General features: G+C 39.7%; 1 protein-coding gene across 2 annotated transcripts in view; it reads left to right on the top strand.

The window, feature by feature from the left end:
- Positions 1-20,205, top strand: part of ANGPT1 (angiopoietin 1) — a 265,372-nt gene that overhangs the window by 224,716 nt on the left and 20,451 nt on the right. For both annotated transcript variants that reach the window (XM_038744581.1, XM_038744582.1), the window contains one exon: positions 19,951-20,081. In XM_038744581.1, coding sequence (XP_038600509.1) covers positions 19,951-20,081 — 131 coding nt within the window. The remainder of the gene's footprint in view (positions 1-19,950; positions 20,082-20,205) is intronic.

Consider the following 20,205-nt stretch of genomic DNA (forward strand, 5'->3'; position numbering starts at 1 on the left):
CAGGCCTGGGGGTCAGAAGGACCTATGTTCTAAACCCAACTTTGCTACTTGTCTGCTGTGTGACCTTGGGTAAGTCACTTAACTTCTCTGTGCCTCAGGTCTCTCATTTATGAAATGGGGATTAAGACTATAAGCCCCACAGGGGACAAAGACTGTGATCATCCTGATTAGCTTTTAACTACCCCAGTGCTTACTACAGACCCTGGTATATAGTAAGTGCTTTAAAATGCCATAAAAAAGTGATGTTGAAAGTCACACAGCAGGCCAGTGACAACGCTGGGATTAGAACCTCCTCAAACTCTCTGTCCCTCCTCCTCCCCCATCCCTCACCCCTAATGACATGGCTACCTACTTTATTGAGAAAATTGAAAGTATCAGGTGTGATTCCTCTAAAATTTCCCCTGCTCCTCTCCAGTCCCTCCCTCCTCCTGCCCCTTTTTCAATGCTCCCATCCTTCTGAGCAGTATCTCAAGAAGAGAATTCCTGACCTCAAAATCTACCTCCAACACCTGCACATCCAACCCCACACCTTATCAAAACAGTTGACTGTCTCCCTTCTTCCCTAACTGACCACCATTTTCAACTTTTTGCTCTCCAATGGCTTTTTGGTCACTGCTTTCAAACACGCCCATGTCTCCTATCTAAAAAACCCTGCTAGACCCCCTCGCTCCCTTCAGTTCAGAGAAGTGTCGTGGCTTAGTGGATGGATCATGGGCTTGGGAGTCAAAGAACGTGGGTTCTAATCCCGGTTCTGCCGGGACTCTGTTGTGTGACCTTGGGCAAGTCACTTCACTTCTCTGTGCCTCAGATACTTGATCTGTAAAATAGGGATTAAAATTGTGAGCTCCACGTGGAGCAATCTGATTACCCTGTATCTACCCCTGCATTTAGAACAGTGATTGGCACATAGTAAATGGTTACAAATACTATAATTTTTATTATTATTATTCAGTGATTGTCCTATCTCCCTCCAACCATTCTTCTCCGAATTCCTGGAGCTACTTGTCTACACCCATTGACTCAAGTTCCTCCCCACCAGTTCTCTCCTTGAATTTTAAAGATACCCATTCTTAGCTATTAGCATATCAAGGAAGGCAATCAGTGTCAACTAATGGTATTTACTGAGCACTTGATGTTTGCATAACACTCTGCTAAGTGCTTGTAAATAACAACCCTCACACCTTTCTGAACATCCTATTTGCATCAGTGATTGTTCCTTGGGCGTTTCTTCTGCTCCTAAAAAAAGCAAGTTCATTCATTCAATCTTATTTATTGAGCGCTTACTGTGTGCAGAGCACTGTACGAAGCGCTTGGGAAGTACAAGTTGTCAACATATGGAGACGATCCCTACCCAACAACGGGCTCACAGTCTAGAATCTGTATAGATGTGGTCAAAAAATAATTCTTAATATAAAACTTAATTTGATTTGTTTTGTATATCTTTGGGACTCTGATAATCAGTTTATAATTTTTGTCCAGTGCCTCTACCTTTCATTTAGTTTTATTCTGCCTCATCTCCCCCCCTAAAAACCCACCAATTTTTTGCACACAGTATTCTTAAACAGATTGCACGAAGATTCCATCATATTCATTGAGTGCTTAGTGTGTGCAAGAGCACTGTACTAAGTGCTTGGATGTGCAACTCATTATGAAACTGACGTGGGAGCTTGAAAAGGTGCTTTGCTTGTGCTTTGCTCCCCACAATGTAGACATGACCTCAGAGTGGAAGTGTTTCACTGCTTATTTGTCTTCTGAAGCCTTGCTACTCTTTGGAGGTTATGCTCTCCCTCTTTTTACAGGCAAAATTCTCATTTTATTAGGATGGATTAAGTATGGGATCAGTTCCTCCAAAGGTACCATAATCATTTTCATAACAACTACTGATTATGTCATAACAACAGAGGATATAGCCTGAATAATATATGTTGCCAACTTGTACTTCCCAAGCACTTAGTACAGTGCTCTGCACACAGCACTCAGTAAATACAATTGAATGAATGAATGAATGAATGAGTCAGAGGACTTGGGTTTTAATCTCTGCTCCGCTATTTCATTCAATAGTATTTAAGCATTTACTGTATGACGAGCACTCTACTAAGCACTTGGGAGAGTACAATATAACAATAAATGGACACACTGCCTGCCCGCAACGAGCTTGTATGTTGTGTGACCACGGGCAAGTCACTTCACTTTTCTGCGCCTGTTACGTCATCTGTAAAATGGGGATTAAGAATGTGAGTCCCATGGACTATGTCCAACATGAGTATCTGGTATTGTTCCCAGCACATAGTATAGTGCCTGGCACATCGTAAGTACTTAACGTATACCATTAAACAACAACAACAAAAGCAATTTCAAAACTTTTGAAGACACCATCTGTTTGCCATGGTACAAATGACCAGTTGTATTTAGTTTCCAAATAAGGCTTTTAACAAAACAGCAAATTAGCCCTAAACTTAATTGTTATGGAATGCACAACAAATGCCAACTGATGTCAACTCATTTAATATATCTCGTTCAAAATTACCTGTAACATTCAATTATTTTGTGCTGACTTAATATCATCCTCACACAAACCCAAATACTGGAGACTGAGAATTAATCTAAGCAAGCTTTGGCCTAGGTATCACATCCTTTGTAATTCTCTGTACAATTCTATTGTAATATAAAAATGAATGCCATGAAAAAGCACCAGAAGTAAACTAGGATTTTCAAAGAGCAGTTCTATTAAAAAGATTATCAAATAATTTTCTCCTATTTTTGAGGGGGCATAGTTTTTTTAACTAGCATTGCAAATACCCAGGAGAGTGTGTGGCAAATGTTTCGGGACTGCATGAACTTAGTGCTGCAAATTTATGAATTTAGAGGAAGACCTCAGCACCAGAGGAATGTAGATTAAATGTTTTCTCCCAATGTAGTTAATAGTCAGAAGAACTTAATGAAAACAGAAAGAAGGATAGCTAATAAACTAGTTTAAAGTAATTGGACAAGTGAAGTAAGGGAAAAGGTTTGTGGTTCATTGACGACTCTAAAGGAAGGGTAGAACACAAGGTACAGCTCTAGATGTCAGTTCGAGCAAATAGGATCTTCTATGTGTCTTCCACTCCTGAGAATTATATCAGCTGTAATTAATGCTGGTATTTGTACAGCGCTTACTATGTGTCAAGCACTCTTTAAAACGCTATGGCAGATAGAAGTTAATCAGATTGGACACAGACCCCATCCCACAGGGGCTCATAGACTAAATAGAATTGGGAAGAGGAATTAAACCCCTATTTTACAGTTGTGGAAACTGAGGCACAAATTCAATGGCATTCCCAAGGTCACACAGCAGACAAGGTCAGAGCTGGGATTAGAACCAGGAAGCAGTGTAGCATGGTGAATAGAACATGGGCCTGGGAGTTAGAAGGTCATGGGTTTTAATTCCGGCTCTGCCACTTGTTTGCTTTGTGATCTAGGGCAAGTCACTTTAATTCTTTGTGCCTCAGGTATTTCAACTGTAAAGTGGGGATTAAAACTGTGAGCCTCTTGCCAACTTGTATTTCCCAAGTGCTTAGTACAGTGCTCTGCAAACAGTAAGTGCTCAATAAATACGATTGAGTGAATGAATGAATGCAGGACATGGACTGTGTCCAACCTGATTATCTTGTATTTGTCCCAGTGCCTGGCACAAAGTAAGCGCTTAACAAATACCATTATTATTATTATTATTACTATTATTCTGACTCTCCGACCTGTACTCTTTGTGCTGGCTCAGATATCCATAGCATGGAAGCTTGAGGGCAAGAGGCTTTGGGGTTGTTCAGGAGTGGAAACTCCTCTAAAATCCAGCTACTGTTTTGTAGCTTAGAAGGCATTGTGAGGAAATGTCTGATGAGATGCAAGACTAAATAGCCCAAACAACTAGGCCACCATGATTTTCCCAGGATACCAGCGGGCTAATCCAGCCCTGAATTGACCCTTCTCCAAACAGAGATACCAGAGGGAAGGACTGCTCTGTGCTTTGGTCCATTATCTGGTAATTTGATATAATTTGATGCCCCCAGGGTCATGATTCTGAATGTGAGGTTACTTACACGATCATTGTCTTTCCAGCCAAAAAGGATCAACTGCAAATTCAGCCTGTCTTGTAACTATTTAATAATGATGGTATTTAAGTGCTTACTATGTGCCAAATTTGCTTTGCTTTGTTTAGTTTGGTAAGCACTTATTAAGCATTTGATATTCACCATACCCTCAGCTCCACAACGCTTATGTACTCCCCCTCTGAACAGTAAACTCCTTGAGGGCAGGGAACATGCTTTCCACCAACTCTGTTGCTTTGTACTCTCTCAAGTGCTTAGTAGAGTGCTCTGCACACAGTAACTGCTCAATAAATATCACTGATTGAATAGAGTTCTGAAATTTCAATCTATATTTTCACAAAAATTTCATTTATCATCTGCTTTAATAAAGTTATTATTTCTAAGTAGACTACTCCATAAGAGGATGACAGTGAATATTAAATTTTGTTGCATTCGAGTTCTTACATTTTCTACTGTTTCCACCAGACCTCACTATTGACTTGAAAACTCAAAAATGTTGAGGAACCTGACAAAAATGAGTTTTATACCCCAGACAGGTTTTCTCAAGCTCCCTTGATATTTGAAGTATTGTTTTTAAGGACCTAAGTTTCAAAACTCTTGCCAATTCGGCAAATGTTTCTCAATTTGAGATTAAAATAATTTAGTCTTTCACAAACTAGTTATAAATTATCTTAATAAATAACATATAAGATCTGCATGCTCTTATCTTTGACCCTCAGCATTGTGGAGCTATTTTACAGAATTGTTAAATGCTTCCAACCAACTCCAGTTCTAACAAAGACTTTCACAATAAAAATTGTTTCAACACTTTCAGAAATAGGGGACATATACTGACAATAACATCTTTCAAAAATAAATACTTCTTTCAGTTTTCCCTTTCATTTTCCAAGCATATGCTAAAAAAGTGCCAAAATGAATTATGTGGCATTAAGCCCCCTGCAAAAATATATAAACAGATTCTTAAACATATTTCAACTCCCCTGATGTCATTTGTGGCTGATAAACAGCCATCTATGAGTGAAAGGTTCACTGATTGTCCCCAATTTGGGATACAAACTTTCCTATGGTTCCTTGGTGACCAGGTCAATTGCTCTTCTTAGCTTGTTCCTTTGTATGTCATTTTTTTTTTTGAAATAAGGTCATAACCTTGGAAAAGCTGTATCTCAAACAGTGACTTCTTCATATAAACAGTCTCAAATTAGGTACGAATTTTACGTTGATTCTTAAGCTGTGCCTGGCCTTTCTCTATAGTTCTGACTCACTAGCAGCAGGATGGACTAGTGGAAAGAGCACAGGTCTGGGAGTGAGAAAACCTGGGTTCTAATTGTGGCTCTAACACTGGTCTGCTGTATGACCTTGGCCAAATCACTTAACTTCTCCGCCTCAGTTTCCTTATCTGTAAGATGGGAATTAAATTCTACTCACTCATACCTAGACTGTAAACCCCATGTGGGACAGCAACAGCGTCTAACCTGTTAAGCCTGGTACTTACCTAATTGCTTAGACTAGTATTTGGCATGTTCAGATCCAAGTATTAGGTGACACGGAAAGAAGGGGGGAGTAGGGAAAATGAAGGCTTGGTTACTCAAGGAAGGCCTGCTGGAGGAGAAGTGAATTAGTAAGGCTTGGAAGGTGGGTAGAGTGGTGCTCTTTCACAGATGAAGCGGGAGGGAGTTTCAGACCAGAGGGAAGACTTGTAGGACAGGTCAGTGGTGAGATAGAAGAAATCAAGCAGGTTGACCTCAGAGGAGTGAAGTATGTTTGGGATGAGTTGCAGTGGTGTAATGAGTTGTAAGAAACAGCATGGCATAGTGGATAAAACATGGACCTGGGAGTCAGAAGGTCATGGATTCTAATCCTAGCTTTGCCACTTGTTTGCTGTGTGACCTTGGGCAAGTCACTTCACTTCTCTGTGTCTCAGTAACCTCATCTCTAAAATGGGAATTAAGACTGTGAGCCCCACGTGGGACAGGGACTGTATCCAACTCAATTTGCTTGTATACACCTCAGTACTTAATACAGTGCCTGACATATATGGTAAGTGCTTAACAAATACCACAATTATTGATTACTGTTAATGGGAATCAAAGAGGTTACGTAGGAGGGGAAGAACTGATTGAGTGCCTTAAAGACAGTGGTAAACAGTTTCCCTTTGATGAGGAAGTGGGTGATCAACCTCTGCAGGTACTTGAGGAGTAGGAAGATGTGGACTGAAGTGAACCATCTTTAGAAAAATGATCTGGAAAGCAGAATGAAGTATGGACTGGAGTGGAGAGAGACAAGGGGCAGGGAGATCAGCCAGGAAATTGATACAGTAGTCAACCCTAGTAGTATTCAACCCCAATCACAAAATTTCAGTCTTTATGGAAATGTCCCTATGTTTTCTTAAAATACTAATCCCTGAGGCCATCAGCCTATGCTCACCCATGTGAGAGGCTGGCATAGGGCCTCTGACAGCAAGCTGGGACAAGACCTAGGACAGGAGAAGAACTACATTGGACTTTTTCTGCTCCATGTTCACAAGTCACATCTTGATCCCACTAAAGGCTCAAAGTGTATGATTCCTCTTCTTTCTTCTTCTTTTTTAAAGGTATTTGTTCAGTGCTTACTATGTGCCAGGCACTGTACTAATTGCTAGTGTAGAAATTAGGAAATTAGGTAGGACACAGTTCCTGTCCCACATAGGGCTTCCAGTCTTATTCCCCATTTTACAGAGGTAACTGAGGCACAGAGAAGTGAAGTGTCTTGCTCAAGATCACACAGCAGACAAGTGGCAAGTGGTGGAACCAGGATTAGAATTTAGGTTCTTCTAACTCCCAGTTCCATGCTCTATCCATTAGGCTGTGCTCTTCTTCATTCCATGAAATAGATTTTATTTCAAAGGCATCATGTCTTAGTGAATGAATCAGATTTTCTAAGGAAATAGTATTTAAGAATGTTTGCATCTTCCAACTATTATGGCATAACCCTAAAATTCTCATGCCTGTGTGTATGTCTGTCTGTCTGTCTCTGTTTCTCTCTCTCTTCCTCCCTCTCCCCCCACACACTCTGTCTTTCCCTTCACATTTAAAGTTCCCTAAAGTATTGAGGATCATCATCATCAATCATATTTATTGAGCGCTTACTGTCTGCAGAGCACTGTACTAAGCGCTTGGGAAGTACAAGTTGGCAACATATAGAGACAGTCCCTACCCAACAGTGGGCTCACAGTCTAAAAGGGGGAGACAGAGAACAAAACCAAACATACTAACAAAATAAAATAAATAGAATAGATATGTACAAGTAAAATAAATAAATAAATAGAGTAGCAAATATGTACAAACATATATACATATATACAGGTGCTGTGGGGAAGGGAAGGAGGTAAGATGGGGGGATGGAGAGGGGAACGAGGGGGAGAGGAAGGAAGGGGCTTAGTCTGGGAAGGCCTCCTGGAGTAGGTGAGCTCTCAGTAGGGCCTTGAAGGGAGGAAGAGAGCTAGCTTGGCAGATGGGCAGAGGGAGGGCATTCCAGGCCCGGGGGATGACGTGGGCCGGGGGTCGATGGTGGGACAGGCGAGAACGAGGTACGGTGAGGAGATTAGCGGCAGAGGAGCGGAGGGTGCGGGGTGGGCTGTAGAAGGAGAGAAGGGAGGTGAGGTAGGAGGGGGCGAGGTGATGGAGAGCCTTGAAGCTGAGGGTGAGGAGTTTCTGCCTGATGCGCAGATTGATTGGTAGCCACTGGAGAGGATCTGTCTATATCTCTGTCAAACACAGAACAAATTCTTGCCATCCTTGTTAGTACACATTTTCACTCTGCTGAATGCCTCATGTCATATATTTAATAGTGGGAAACATGCTTTAAGACATTCACAGCAAATAAAAATTAAGAGAAATGACTTTTCCAGATTATCAAGAGAAATTGTTGCAGACTGCTTTAAAGATAGCCTAAATAATTCTGTGGTTTTCCCCCAAATCCTCTGATTCCTGGGAAAAAACATGATGCCAATAGGGAAGGTTTTGCATGATAATAAATGACTTCAGCAATCTGGGAAGAAAATTTCAGTCTAGGTTGATTTATTCAAACTTTTAAGGGATTTTCCCAATATCAAGTCTAAGTACAGAAAAGAAAACTATTAACTGGAGATCAACAGATCCAAACACCCGTTGAGTACAAAGCAAGGTTTGGGGTTCCCAAAGGATTGGAATAAAACTTTGATACAAAATAACTATTTGAATTAAAAGATCTCTGAGGCACTGAAATCAGTCTTTCCTAAATTTTAAGCTAAATAGGATGTTGGCAACTTATCTTCCTTCACATGTGACTCTTGCAATTTACCTATTGGGGACATCAATTCAAAAAGAATGAATTGCTGAACTAAAGGGGAAAGTTACTGAATGTTTGTTGGCATTATCACTACCTCTGTCTTCTCTACACACTCATTGACAATTTCTTGCAATATTGACCATCTGGTTCATAAGTTGCTATTTATTCTGTCGAAGATAAAAGCAGTTACTTGAATTTCGCATACCCTGATTCTTTCATTCAGTAACAGAAGCTTCCTTGCAATGTACTCTGCTACTCTTCCTTGCTTTCATGCATATGGTCTTTCACATTTTCATTCAAGCTTTAGTTCCAGCCTAAGCAATGCTGACAATTCCTTTTATGCCAAGTGAAAAATTAGGATTATTATTTTGTAAACATCTTTGAGTCAGTAGCTCAAGTCTAAAACTTAATTGATTATAATCCTCATAAAGTGATCTAAATATCTTCACCTCTTTCCTCATGAATCATTAATGATGAATCAGGCCATTTATTTGAAAATACCATCAAATATTCTGCTATAATTATCACTGAGAAGGGACTTCTCCACAAAACAATTCAATCCTAAAACTATTGAAGCAAATCCCTTATCCTATAATAATGAAGTTATAATTTTGAAACAAGATTCCAGAAATGGTTCCATTTTTCCCAAGAAGAATTATCAGCAAAAGCTCTCATCTCTTGACACTAGCCCCATCATAAATCTTGTTGAACACCCAGTATTTATTTTAATGTGTTATTCTGTGAATTATATCTTTAAATCTTAAATCTTCTGGCAGCCACAAACTCTGTCCATTCCATCTCTGTTAGGACAATGTTATAGAATTATTTGAGAGAGTCATTAGGTCCTTAACCTTGAACAAATTTTAAAAACCAGAAATCAGAAAATTCCAATGGACTAGCTATTGTAAATACAACAACATTATTTGAGCAGAATCATTTCTAAATACGCATATATTTTTACTTAAAGATGAAGAAAAATTACATTTTAGCTCCCCTTTGCATCTCTCAACAATTGGACATTTCTTTAAAGCAGGCAAAGGAAAATAAAATTTTGACCTCTAGCACTTTAAACCTAGCCATCCAAGTTTCTGTTGTTTTTTTTTATTTGAATGATAAATTGTGTAAGAAGATGATTTTTAACCAAAGAGGTGCTGGTTGCATTATATTTCATGAAGTAGCATGGCTCAGTGGAAAGAGCACGGGTTTAGGAGTCAGAGGCCATGGGTTCTAATACCTGCTCCATGGGTTCTAATCCCTGCTCCACCACTTGTCAGCTGTGTGACTTTGGGCAAGTCACAACTTCTCTGTGCCTCAGTTCCCTCATCTGTAAAATGGGGATTAAGACTGTGCACCCCATGTGAGATAACTTGATCACCTTGTATCCTCCCCAGTGCTTAGAACAGTGCTTTGCACATAGTAAGTGCTTAACAAATGCCATCATCATCATCATTTCATATTGGTGCTTGCAGAATATGTCAGTGCCATGTAGGGAGATGGTTTTAATTCAGAGTAAAGCAAGAGAATGTCAGGCCTCTTCTGGACTGTCTTTATGTTGGCTCATCCTACTAGAGTGTAAGCTCACTAAGGGCTTACTTTTCAAAAAAAGTATTTGCTAGTACTGCAAGAATAAGCAGTAATGTCTTTTTTGGTTAGTCCACAATTGAAGAAAGGATATTTATTTCAAAACCAGTTACAAAACTAATAAAGAATGCAGAATTTGTTTTCTTTATTGTATGTATAGTTATCCTTTATATTCAAAAAAGAAGAAATCACCTATGGGTACATGCAAGGCTGAAAAGTCTAACCCACAGTCCCAAATTTTTTGGGGGACACAAAAATTCCATGCCTTGTTTTTTGTTTTTTTTTTGTTCTTTGTTTTTTTGGTTTTTGTTAAGGGCTTACTGTGTGTCAGGCACTGTACCTAACACTGGGGTAGATAAAAGCTAATTAGGTTGGACACAGTCCATGTCCCACATGCTGCTCACAGTATTAATCTCCCATTTACAGATCAGGTATCTGTTGCACAGAGAAGTTATGTGATTTGCCCTAGGGCAAAGAACAGAAAAATGGTGGAGCCAGGATTAGAACCCACGTCCTCTGGCTCCCAGTCCCATGATCTATCCACTAGACCATGCTACTTGATTAGTTCATTCATTCACTTCTTCATTCGTATTTATTGAGCACTTACCGTGTTCAAAACACTGTACTAAGTGCTTGGGAAAATACAATATAACAACAAATGGACACATTCCTGCCCACAGTGAGCTCACGTGTAGAAGGGGAGACAGACATTAATATAATTAAATAGATAAATAAATTACAAATATATACGTGTGTGCTGTCGGGATGGGAGGGAGGATGAATGAAGGAGCAAGTAAGAGCAGTACAGAAGGGAGTGTGAGGAGAGGAGGGCTTAGTTACGGAAGGCTTCTTGGAGGAGATGTGACTTCAAGTGTGTACTTACCAAGCAGTGGTATTTATTAAGTGCATACTCTGTGCAGAGCGCTTTACTAACTTCTTGGGGAATATGGTAAAATAAGTCAACATGATCCCTTCCCCCAAGTAGCTTACAATAGGGAAGGCAGAAATTAAAAGAAGTTGTAGGTCAGGGGAAGCAACTGGGTGTTAAGATATATATGTAAATTCTGTGCATGTGGGAAAGTGCTTAAGAGTTTGGATGTTGCGGGACTACAGACTCCAGTACCTAGGTGGTGCAGTAGAAGGAAAAACAGGATGGGGAGATAGGGATCAGTCCAGGAAGGCTTCCTGGAGGAAACATAAATATATAGAATAGGGCTTTGCTTTGAATATGGGAAGAATGATGATGTGCTAGATGTGAAGAGGAAGGTAGTTTCAGACAGGAGAGAGGTCATGAACAAAAGGGTGAATAGCATTTTTGCAAAGATCTGTAATTAATTAGTTAAATGAATGTCTGTATCCCCCTCTAGACTGTAAGCTCACTGTGGGCAAGAAACAAGTCTAAACTCTACTATAATGTATTCTCCCAATTAGTACAGTGCTCTGCAGACAGCAAGTGTTCAATAAATACCATTGTTTGAATTGTGAGAGAGATGAAAGTGAGTCATGAGCAGGTTTGTATTAGAGAATTGAAATATGCAGATAGGGTTGTAGTGGGAGGGAGTCAACTGAGTGCCTTAAAGCAAATGGTGATGAACTTCTTAGTATGGAGATGGATTGACAATCACTGGAGGTTTTTGAGGACTGAGGAGCCTAGCACAGAGCAAGATTTTACAAAAATGATCCACATAGCATAGTGAAGTATGGACTGAAGAGACAAGAGGCTAGAAGCTGGGAGTCAGCAATGAGGTTGATAGAATAGTTGAGATGTCTTATGAAAAGTCGTGATCACCCTCTGCCCTACATCCTATCCCTCCCCACAGCACTTGTATATATTTGTACAGATTTATTACTCTATTTTACTTGTACATATTTACTACTCTATTTTATTAATGATGTGCATATAACTATAATTCTATTTATTCTGACGGTTTTGACACCTGTCTACATGTTTTGTTTTGTTGTTTGCCTCTTCCTTATAGACTGTGAGCCCGTTGTTGGGTAGGGACCATCTCTATATGTTGCAAACTTGTACTTCCCAAGCGCTTAGTACAGTGCTCTGCACACAGTAAGTGCTCAATAAATATGAATGAATGAATGAAGAGGGGAATCTGGAAATGTTGTGAAGATGGAATTGGCAGAATTTGGTGACTGACTAAATATGCAAATAGAAGGAGAGACATGAATCAAAAATAATGTCAAGGTTGTCGGCTTGTGAAACAGGGAACATGGAAGTGTTTTAGAAAGTGATGGGAAAGCCAAGGGAAGGGAGAGGGTTTGGGAGGGAAGATGAGTACTGTACATGTTGAGTTTGAGGTGTTGGCAGGACACCCATAAAGATGTTCTGAAGGCTGTAAGGAATGTGAGATTGGAGAGGAGTGAGCTCAGAGATGGAGACGTAGATTTGGGAATCAGCGATGAAGACGTGGTAACTGAAGTCATGGGAGCAAATGAATTCTCCAAAAGAGTTTGTGTAAATGGAAATTAGGAAGGGATCCAGAAGTGAGCCTTGAGGGACCCCCACAGTTAGGGAATGCGAGGTCTAGGTGAAGCCAGTGAAAGAGATTGAGCAGGAGGATCCAAGGAGCTATGAGAAGAACCAACAGAGGATAGAGTCAGAAAAATGGTGGCCTAGGGGGACGAACACAGACCTGAGAGTCAGGACCTGGGTTCTATTCCTAGCTCTGTTACTTGCCTGTTATGTGACCGGAGCAAGTCACTTAACATTTCTGTGTATCACTTTCCTTCTCTGTAAAATGAAATCATTGTTCTTCCTCTTGATTAGACAGTGGGCCCAATTTTTTTAAAATAGTATTTGTTAAGCACTTTTGATAGGCACTGAACTAAGCAATAGGGTAGATACAAGAAAATCAGGTTGGACACAGTCCATGTTCCACATAGAGTTTACAGTCTTAATCCTCATTTTAAACTGAGGTACAGATAATTTAAGTGACATGACCAAGATCACACAGCAGTGAAGTGGTGTAGCTGAGATTAGGACCTCTTCGTCTTAACTGATTAATGTGTCTCTACCCCAGTGCTTAGTATATGTTTGTACAGATTTATTACTTTATTTATTTTACTTGTACATATTTACTATTCTATTTATTTTGTTAATGATGTGCATCTAGCTTTATTTCTATTCTGATGACTTGACACCTGTCCACATGTTTTGTTGTCTGTCTTCCCCTTTTAGACTGTAAGCCTGTTGTTGTGTAGGGACCGTCTCTATATGTTGCCAACTTGTACTTCCCAAGCTCGTAGTTCAGTGTTCTGCACACAGTAAACGCTCAATAAATACGATTGATTGAATGAATGAAATAGTGCTTGGTACATTCATTTATTAATTCAATCACATTTATTGAGCACTTACTGTGTGCAGAACCCTGTACTAAGCACTTGGGAGAGTACAATAGAACTATAAACTGACACATTCCCTGCTTGGCAAATACCACAATGATTATTATTAAAATCTAATGTTAGACAGTGTTTCCTGGAAAAGGAAGTGGTTCATAGTATTGAAAGCTACTTAAAAGTCACTTTTTCCACATCCTGTCTCTGGCCTGGAGCTCCCACCCCCTTAATATACGCCAGTCCACCACTTTCCCTACCATCAAAGTCTTATTCAAAGACACATGTTTTCCAAGGGGTCTTCCCAAATTAAGCCCTCTTTTCCCAGACTCCCTTCTCCCTCTGTGTTATCTATGAACTTGTATCCATATCATTTGGGCATGTAGTATTCACACACCCTCAGCCACACAGCACTTATGTATGTATCTGAATTTTTTTAATTTATATTAAGGTTTGTCTCCCTCTCTAGACTGTAAATTCCTTGTGGGTAAGGGAACATGCCTACCAAATCTGTTGTATTGTACCCTCCCAAGCATTTAGTTTTGGGTGCTAAGCACAGTAAACATTCAATAGGTACAACTGATTGATTTAGATGTGGCAAGGACAAAGTCACTGGTAACTTTACTGTTTGCAGTCCCTAGCACTACTTTTTCTTTTGCCTCCTTGTCTCACATTCCTTACAAAATGTTTGGTTAAAAAGAACTATTCCTTTCTTGATAACAGCTTCCCATACTAGTTTATCTTCGGGATTTAATTACCAATTTTTAACTGGGGTGGAGTATTGTCTGAGGTTTTGTTTTATTGTGTCCTGTTCCCTCTGTTCCTCCTTGCTTTCACTTTCCCAGTTTCTGCTGAATTAGTCCTTATCGTCGATTGAGAGCACCCTGGAAACTAAGACCTGTGTTTGAAATTATCCATGTGAAACCTGGATTTAGTGAAGTAAATTCCCAAGACATTTCCCTGAGTTAAAACAGATAATTTTTTAAAATGTATCTTGATGAAAACAATTTTCACAGTGAACTTCTAAATGTGCATAACTGGTCATCTTAACCTTTTCTTCAGGATCTTTTCTCAGAACTCAACCCAGTGACAGAATTCTTGTAATGCCAAAGCAGTGCCCTTTAGCTACAAGTATGATAAATCTCGTAAAAAGCTGGAGAGTTTAATGTAGCACAAACACTGCCTCCTTCTTTCAAAGTTTAATTAGTTAGGTGAGTCCAAATCATCCCTTGGCTTAGGGAGAAGTCGGCTTGGTTAACCCATGCTGAAGAAAAATAATTATTTACCCTCTTCACCCAAAAGTATTCATGATCACATCCTATCCTTATAAGGAGCAATGGCTTGTGGTTAGACTGTGGGAAAAGCCAGAACCAATGAGAGGTTCTGAATCTTATCTATATCCCATTTGGTTCCCATAGAGGCCACCAGCAAATGATGGGGGTTTGGAGGAGAGGCTGTGAAAGATGTATTGCAGTATGAAGGGAGAATTCACTTGATGTTTTCACTTTTTTGGCCGAGCAACACAGCCTAGTGGAAAAATCACAGGCCTGAGAGTCTTCTGAGAAGGTGACCTAGAGTATATCACTTAAGTTCTCTATCCTAGGATTCCTCATCTGTAAAATGGGGGTTAAATACATGTTCCTCATTCTACTTACTGCAAGTCCCATGTGGGTCAGGGACCACATTTAACCTGATTATTTGTACTAACCCCAGTGCTTAGTACAGTGCTTGGCACCTAGTTAGTGCTTAACATTTACTAATATCGTTATTATTATTACTATAAGTAGTATTGTAAGACATGGTATGTCTTTAATTTCTACTGGTGGTGCCTAGAACTTTCAGTTTGACATGTAAACAGCCCAACAGATTTTCCTGAAGAAAGCATTTGGAGAAGTAGTAATATCAGAAGCTCTGTCAGATTGAGTCATTGCTACCAGGCACTGAAAGCAAAGCCAGGAGGTCAGGGTGTGTTTTCTCCAAGTAATTGTGAGAAAGACAAACTAGTTCCATATGGTGGCAGAAAGAGTGGTCAGAGCCAAAACAAGAATCTGCTCAACTTGTCAGTACCTAGGACCTTAGAGTTCAGATATTTGAGTGTCTGTCTACTGTTTCGAAGACCTAGGGCCAAACTTCAATTTGTCATGCATACCCAAATCCCACTGACATGGAAAAATGAAAGGAAATTTTCTCCAGGGAATACAATAGAGAAGTGTACAATCAGGCAAGCTTTGGGAGATAAATACAAATTAAAGAAAAGAAAATGCATGAAGGTGACATTTCCCTATCTCCTTGGACATTACTCATATCTACCAATTGGATAGATTTTTCTGTTGGGATTTCCTTTTTGAAATTTATGGAGAATTCCCATTCTCTAAAATCAGCATTATTTTCAAGGATGAGAAAAAGACATGCAAGAATCTCATCTTACGTGAATATAGAGTATCTGAAATGAGAATTTCCATTCACTTGTTACAACTTGGTTTACCCACTTTTCAATTTTTAAGAACCTGATTGAGAAAAATTCTGAATTTTGCTATCTCTGACCCTATGCTACTCATAAATATTTTTTCTTAATTAGGAAAAATATGTCGAAAGAGTTGGATATCATGATTCAGTTTTCTGGCTGCCTGCTTGGTGACATTTAATTGTATGCTTAGCAGAATTTTGGCAGTATCTCTCTTCCTGTCTCTAAGCCAACAGTTTAGCTCCAAGTGAATGCTTGGATTTTATCTCTTAACACATCATTCTTCATGTATGCCACATCTGCTCTAGCTGAGAAAAGAACAGGATTCTGAAAAATTGGGCAAGATTGCAATGGGCTTTTTCTTCTTTGATATTCTACTTTAGAATGCATTTTTGCTCCTGGACCTTCATCATAGCTGGTATTTTCAAACCTGGGCTTAATCTCCACTCTAAATTGGATTTATTAATAGGCCTTATATATACAAAGGGAAGAGTCTTAGGAATACTGACCAAAGTCAGAAAACAATGTCTTCCTCTGTCGAGGCCACTCCAACATAAGGAAGATTAGGGTTTGGGGGTTGTCAGCTTCTCATAGAAGAGCAAAGCCCAGGTACTTGCTCTGGCTAATTTTGAATGATGGGCTATTCCAAATGAAAGCTCTTGCTATGCTGCACAGCTAGCCCAACATTAGGTAGGCTATTTCCTTGAACTCAAATCAAGCATGTACTTACTCATTTCAAATCCCTGAAAAGCATATTAAAAAATAAGTGACTCCCATGTTACACATGATTTGCCTTCTCAGAACAAATTTACAGAGTGAATAGATGTCCGTGGCAAATTCACAGTCCCCTGGCCTGGGGATTTTAAGGTGAAAGGTAGTCAGATGTCCTTATGGATGTTTCAAGGGCAATACTGTCTGAAATCAGAGAGTGAACCTGAGGTATCTAGTAAAGTGCCTTCCAGCCCTTCATTTTGTTGAAATGACTCCTCACATCAACAAATGTGGATCTCTGGGTAAAGTTTTGTTAGCTTAGAATCTTGACCAATCTCATCCTCAACAATTAAATCCCCCAACTTGGCCCTGAACCATACCATTAAGAAGTGTTTTCTGTGGTGTTTCTTGGGAATTTCTCATCCTGCTTTTTCAGCAGAGCTACAGTGACCTATTCTGACCTTCAGGGAATGTTGCAAGACCTATCATTTTGGTTTGGCATGCCCTCCCAGGCAGTCTGCTTGGTTTTTTCTTTCGAAATGATTTTAGCTCCTAAATTTAGCCTACGTGTGAAGTCTGTGTTTTGAATGCTTGTCCAGAGGTCTTGGGGCCTCTAATAAATCACATGAGCCAGGCATTTCAGTTTTATTTAGAAACTTTTATGCTGGTGTTCTCCAGATTTCACCTGAAGTATCTCCAATCCCACCATCACCTGATGTATTCCCCTCACTTGAATCTTACTCCAACTCCCATCCATTACAAACATACATGTAGGTGAGCAAGTCTATATGCATGCATGCACACACATGCACATACACACACACACACAAACTCTCTTTCTCTCTCTCTCTCTCTCCCTCCCTCCCTCTCTTTCTCACACACACCTTCACTGGACATAGGAGTCATGTTTCTCAGGGAACAAAGAGTGATAGCACCTAGGGTTAATAGAACTATCTTCCTGGCTGACTTCACAAAATCAGAGACATAAAATTCAATCGGTTCAGTAGGAAGTGATTTCTGTCAGGTGATGTCAAAGCCCTATTACCTGTCTAGGCAAGGGGATTCCCAACAGTTAGTCTGTGCAGAAATATGTGACCCCACTGAGAGCTCACCTCCTCCAGGAGGCCTTCCCAGACTGAGCCCCTTCCTTCCTCTCCCCCTCATCCCCCTCTCCATCCCCCCCATCTTACCTCCTTCCCTTCCCCACAGCACCTGTATATATGTATATATGTTTGTACATATTTATTACTCTATTTTACTTGTACATATCTATTCTATTTATTTTATTTTGTTAGTATGTTTGGTTTTGTTCTCTGTCTCCCCCTCTTAGACTGTGAGCCCACTATTGGGTAGGGACTGTCTCTATATGTTGCCAAATTGTACTTCCCAAGCGCTTAGTACAGTGCTCTGCACACAGTAAGCACTCAATAAATATGATTGATGATGATGATGATAATGTGACTTTAAAAATCTATCAGTCAGTGGTATTTATTGAACACTTACTGTTTGCAGAGCACTGCACTCAGTGCTTGGACAGCACAATATAACAAAATTGGTAGACACATTCTCTGCCCACTGTGCTTACAGCCTATGCATTTAAAGTCTAGCTTGGTTCTTTCTGGTCTATTATTTCTGCACCATGAAAATCTATCTACGCAGGAACAACAGGAGGGAGCAATCTGCCTCAGCTGGCCTTCTGTTGTCTGTCTTCACCCAATAGCAAAATTCATCAATTTGTTCAATTCTGGAAGGTGAAATTAGCACAGATCATGGCTTGGAGAACTCTAATTGCATTCTGGGGACTAAGCAAGCTAATCTTTCATGGGCTTGAAGAAGCAGTGTAGTGTAGTGAATAGAGCACGGGTCGAAGAGACAGAAGGTCGTGGGTTTTATTCCCGGCTCCACCACTTGTGAGCTCACTGTTGGGTAGGGACCGTCTCCATATGTTGCCAACTTGTACTTCCCAAGCGCTTAGTACAGTGCTCTGTACACAGTAAGTGCTCAATAAATATGATTGATTGATTGACTGATTGTTGTGTGACCTTGAGTAAGTCACTTCACTCCTCTGGGCCCCAGGTACCCCATCTGTAAAATAGGGATTGAGACTGTGAGCCTCATGTGGGATAGGGGCTGTGTCCAACTCGATTTGCTTGTATCCACCCCAGTGCCTGGCACATAGTAAGTGCTTAACAAATACCAAAATTATTATTATTATCATTTTTATTATTAATAGAATTGGTTTCATAATGTCTTCCCTCAAAGGATCTTACAAGCATTCACAAGCATCAAAAAGTATTTTTTTAAAGTTGCACTGAATCTGAGAAATGGTGATATTGGGAAAATCAGTTTCAGTAGTCCAAATCTGCACTGAAGATATTTTTAGAAGTCTTAAAAGGACTGCCTTTAAAACAATCCTTAATTTATCTCATCCAAGGCAAATGTGATCATTAACACTCTTTTGCTTTAAAACTGTATTGTTTGGTTCTTTCATTTGCCTGTTTGGGTTGTTTAAGTGGAAATTATATTATTGTTTTAAGTAATATATTATTATTATTAACAGTGAGCCCAATTCTTCCAGAATCTGATTTACTCCCTAGAATATTAGTACTTTGGTGGAGCACTGATTCTTTCTGACCACTTGAGGCATACTTTATGCTAGCATCACAGGAGGCACTAATAATTTTTTGGTAGTGTATACAAGTTCATGTTTCTCCCCAAAAGAGCCTATCATTAGCAGGAAATACATTTAAACTTTGAGTGAATTGAGTCCTCTGAAAGCAAACCCAATGACTTTTATCCTTTCTTGTTTTATAGCCTCACTCCAATGCAAAAGATGTATTTAGATTTCGATTTAGATGATGATGCTATGTGAATTGAATCAGGTTTTCGATCAAATCTGGAGCAGAATGCTTTAAAACCCTTTCAATAGGTCTGACAAGAAGATTGTGGGGAAAGGAAAAAGGACTTCAAACCCCATGATGCAAAGGGGCTGGTTTCCCTATGCTTCTCAGAAACTATTAGGGCAAAAGAAGAGAATGATTCCTCTGCCAATAGTAGACAAGCCCTAACACCTGGGGAGAATCCGACTTAGAGTATGGGATAGTCAGTATAGGCTCATGTTTATAATGTGATGTGGTGGGAGGAATATTCCACCATCCTTTTTAATATTACATATCTCTGTTTTTTTTAGGTTTGCAGAGCTTTTTCTATAGTTCTTATTTGGGCCACTGTGGTCCTAAGAAACCTAGCAAATAGAATGCTGCTCAGAAATATCAAATGTTATGTTTTCAATGAAATATGCCAGCCAAACACACCCCTCAGTTTCTGGAACATTTCGGTTGCCTTTTTGAGTGAAGCACGATATTCCAAGAGTACAATGAAAACACTAGAAAAAATGACTGAAAGTGAATATTTACTTCATGATGTGGACTTTTTCTTTGTTTTGCTTTATTTCAGGCTGTATTTAAAGGGCCACAGTGGGACAGCAGGGAAGCAGAGCAGTCTGATCTTACATGGTGCCGATTTCAGCACTAAAGATGCTGATAATGACAACTGTATGTGCAAATGTGCCCTCATGCTAACAGGCGGTAAGTCCACTGTGGCCAATTCATTGAGAAACTCACCTTCCATTTCTTTTTAAGTTCCCATCTCTGATTGAGGAAAACAGCTTCCTGATTTCTATGTCTTACCACCAATTCACTGTGTAGTATT

The sequence above is a fragment of the Tachyglossus aculeatus genome, chromosome 4, assembly GCF_015852505.1.
Source record: "Tachyglossus aculeatus isolate mTacAcu1 chromosome 4, mTacAcu1.pri, whole genome shotgun sequence".
Classification (NCBI taxonomy): Eukaryota; Metazoa; Chordata; class Mammalia; order Monotremata; family Tachyglossidae; genus Tachyglossus; species Tachyglossus aculeatus.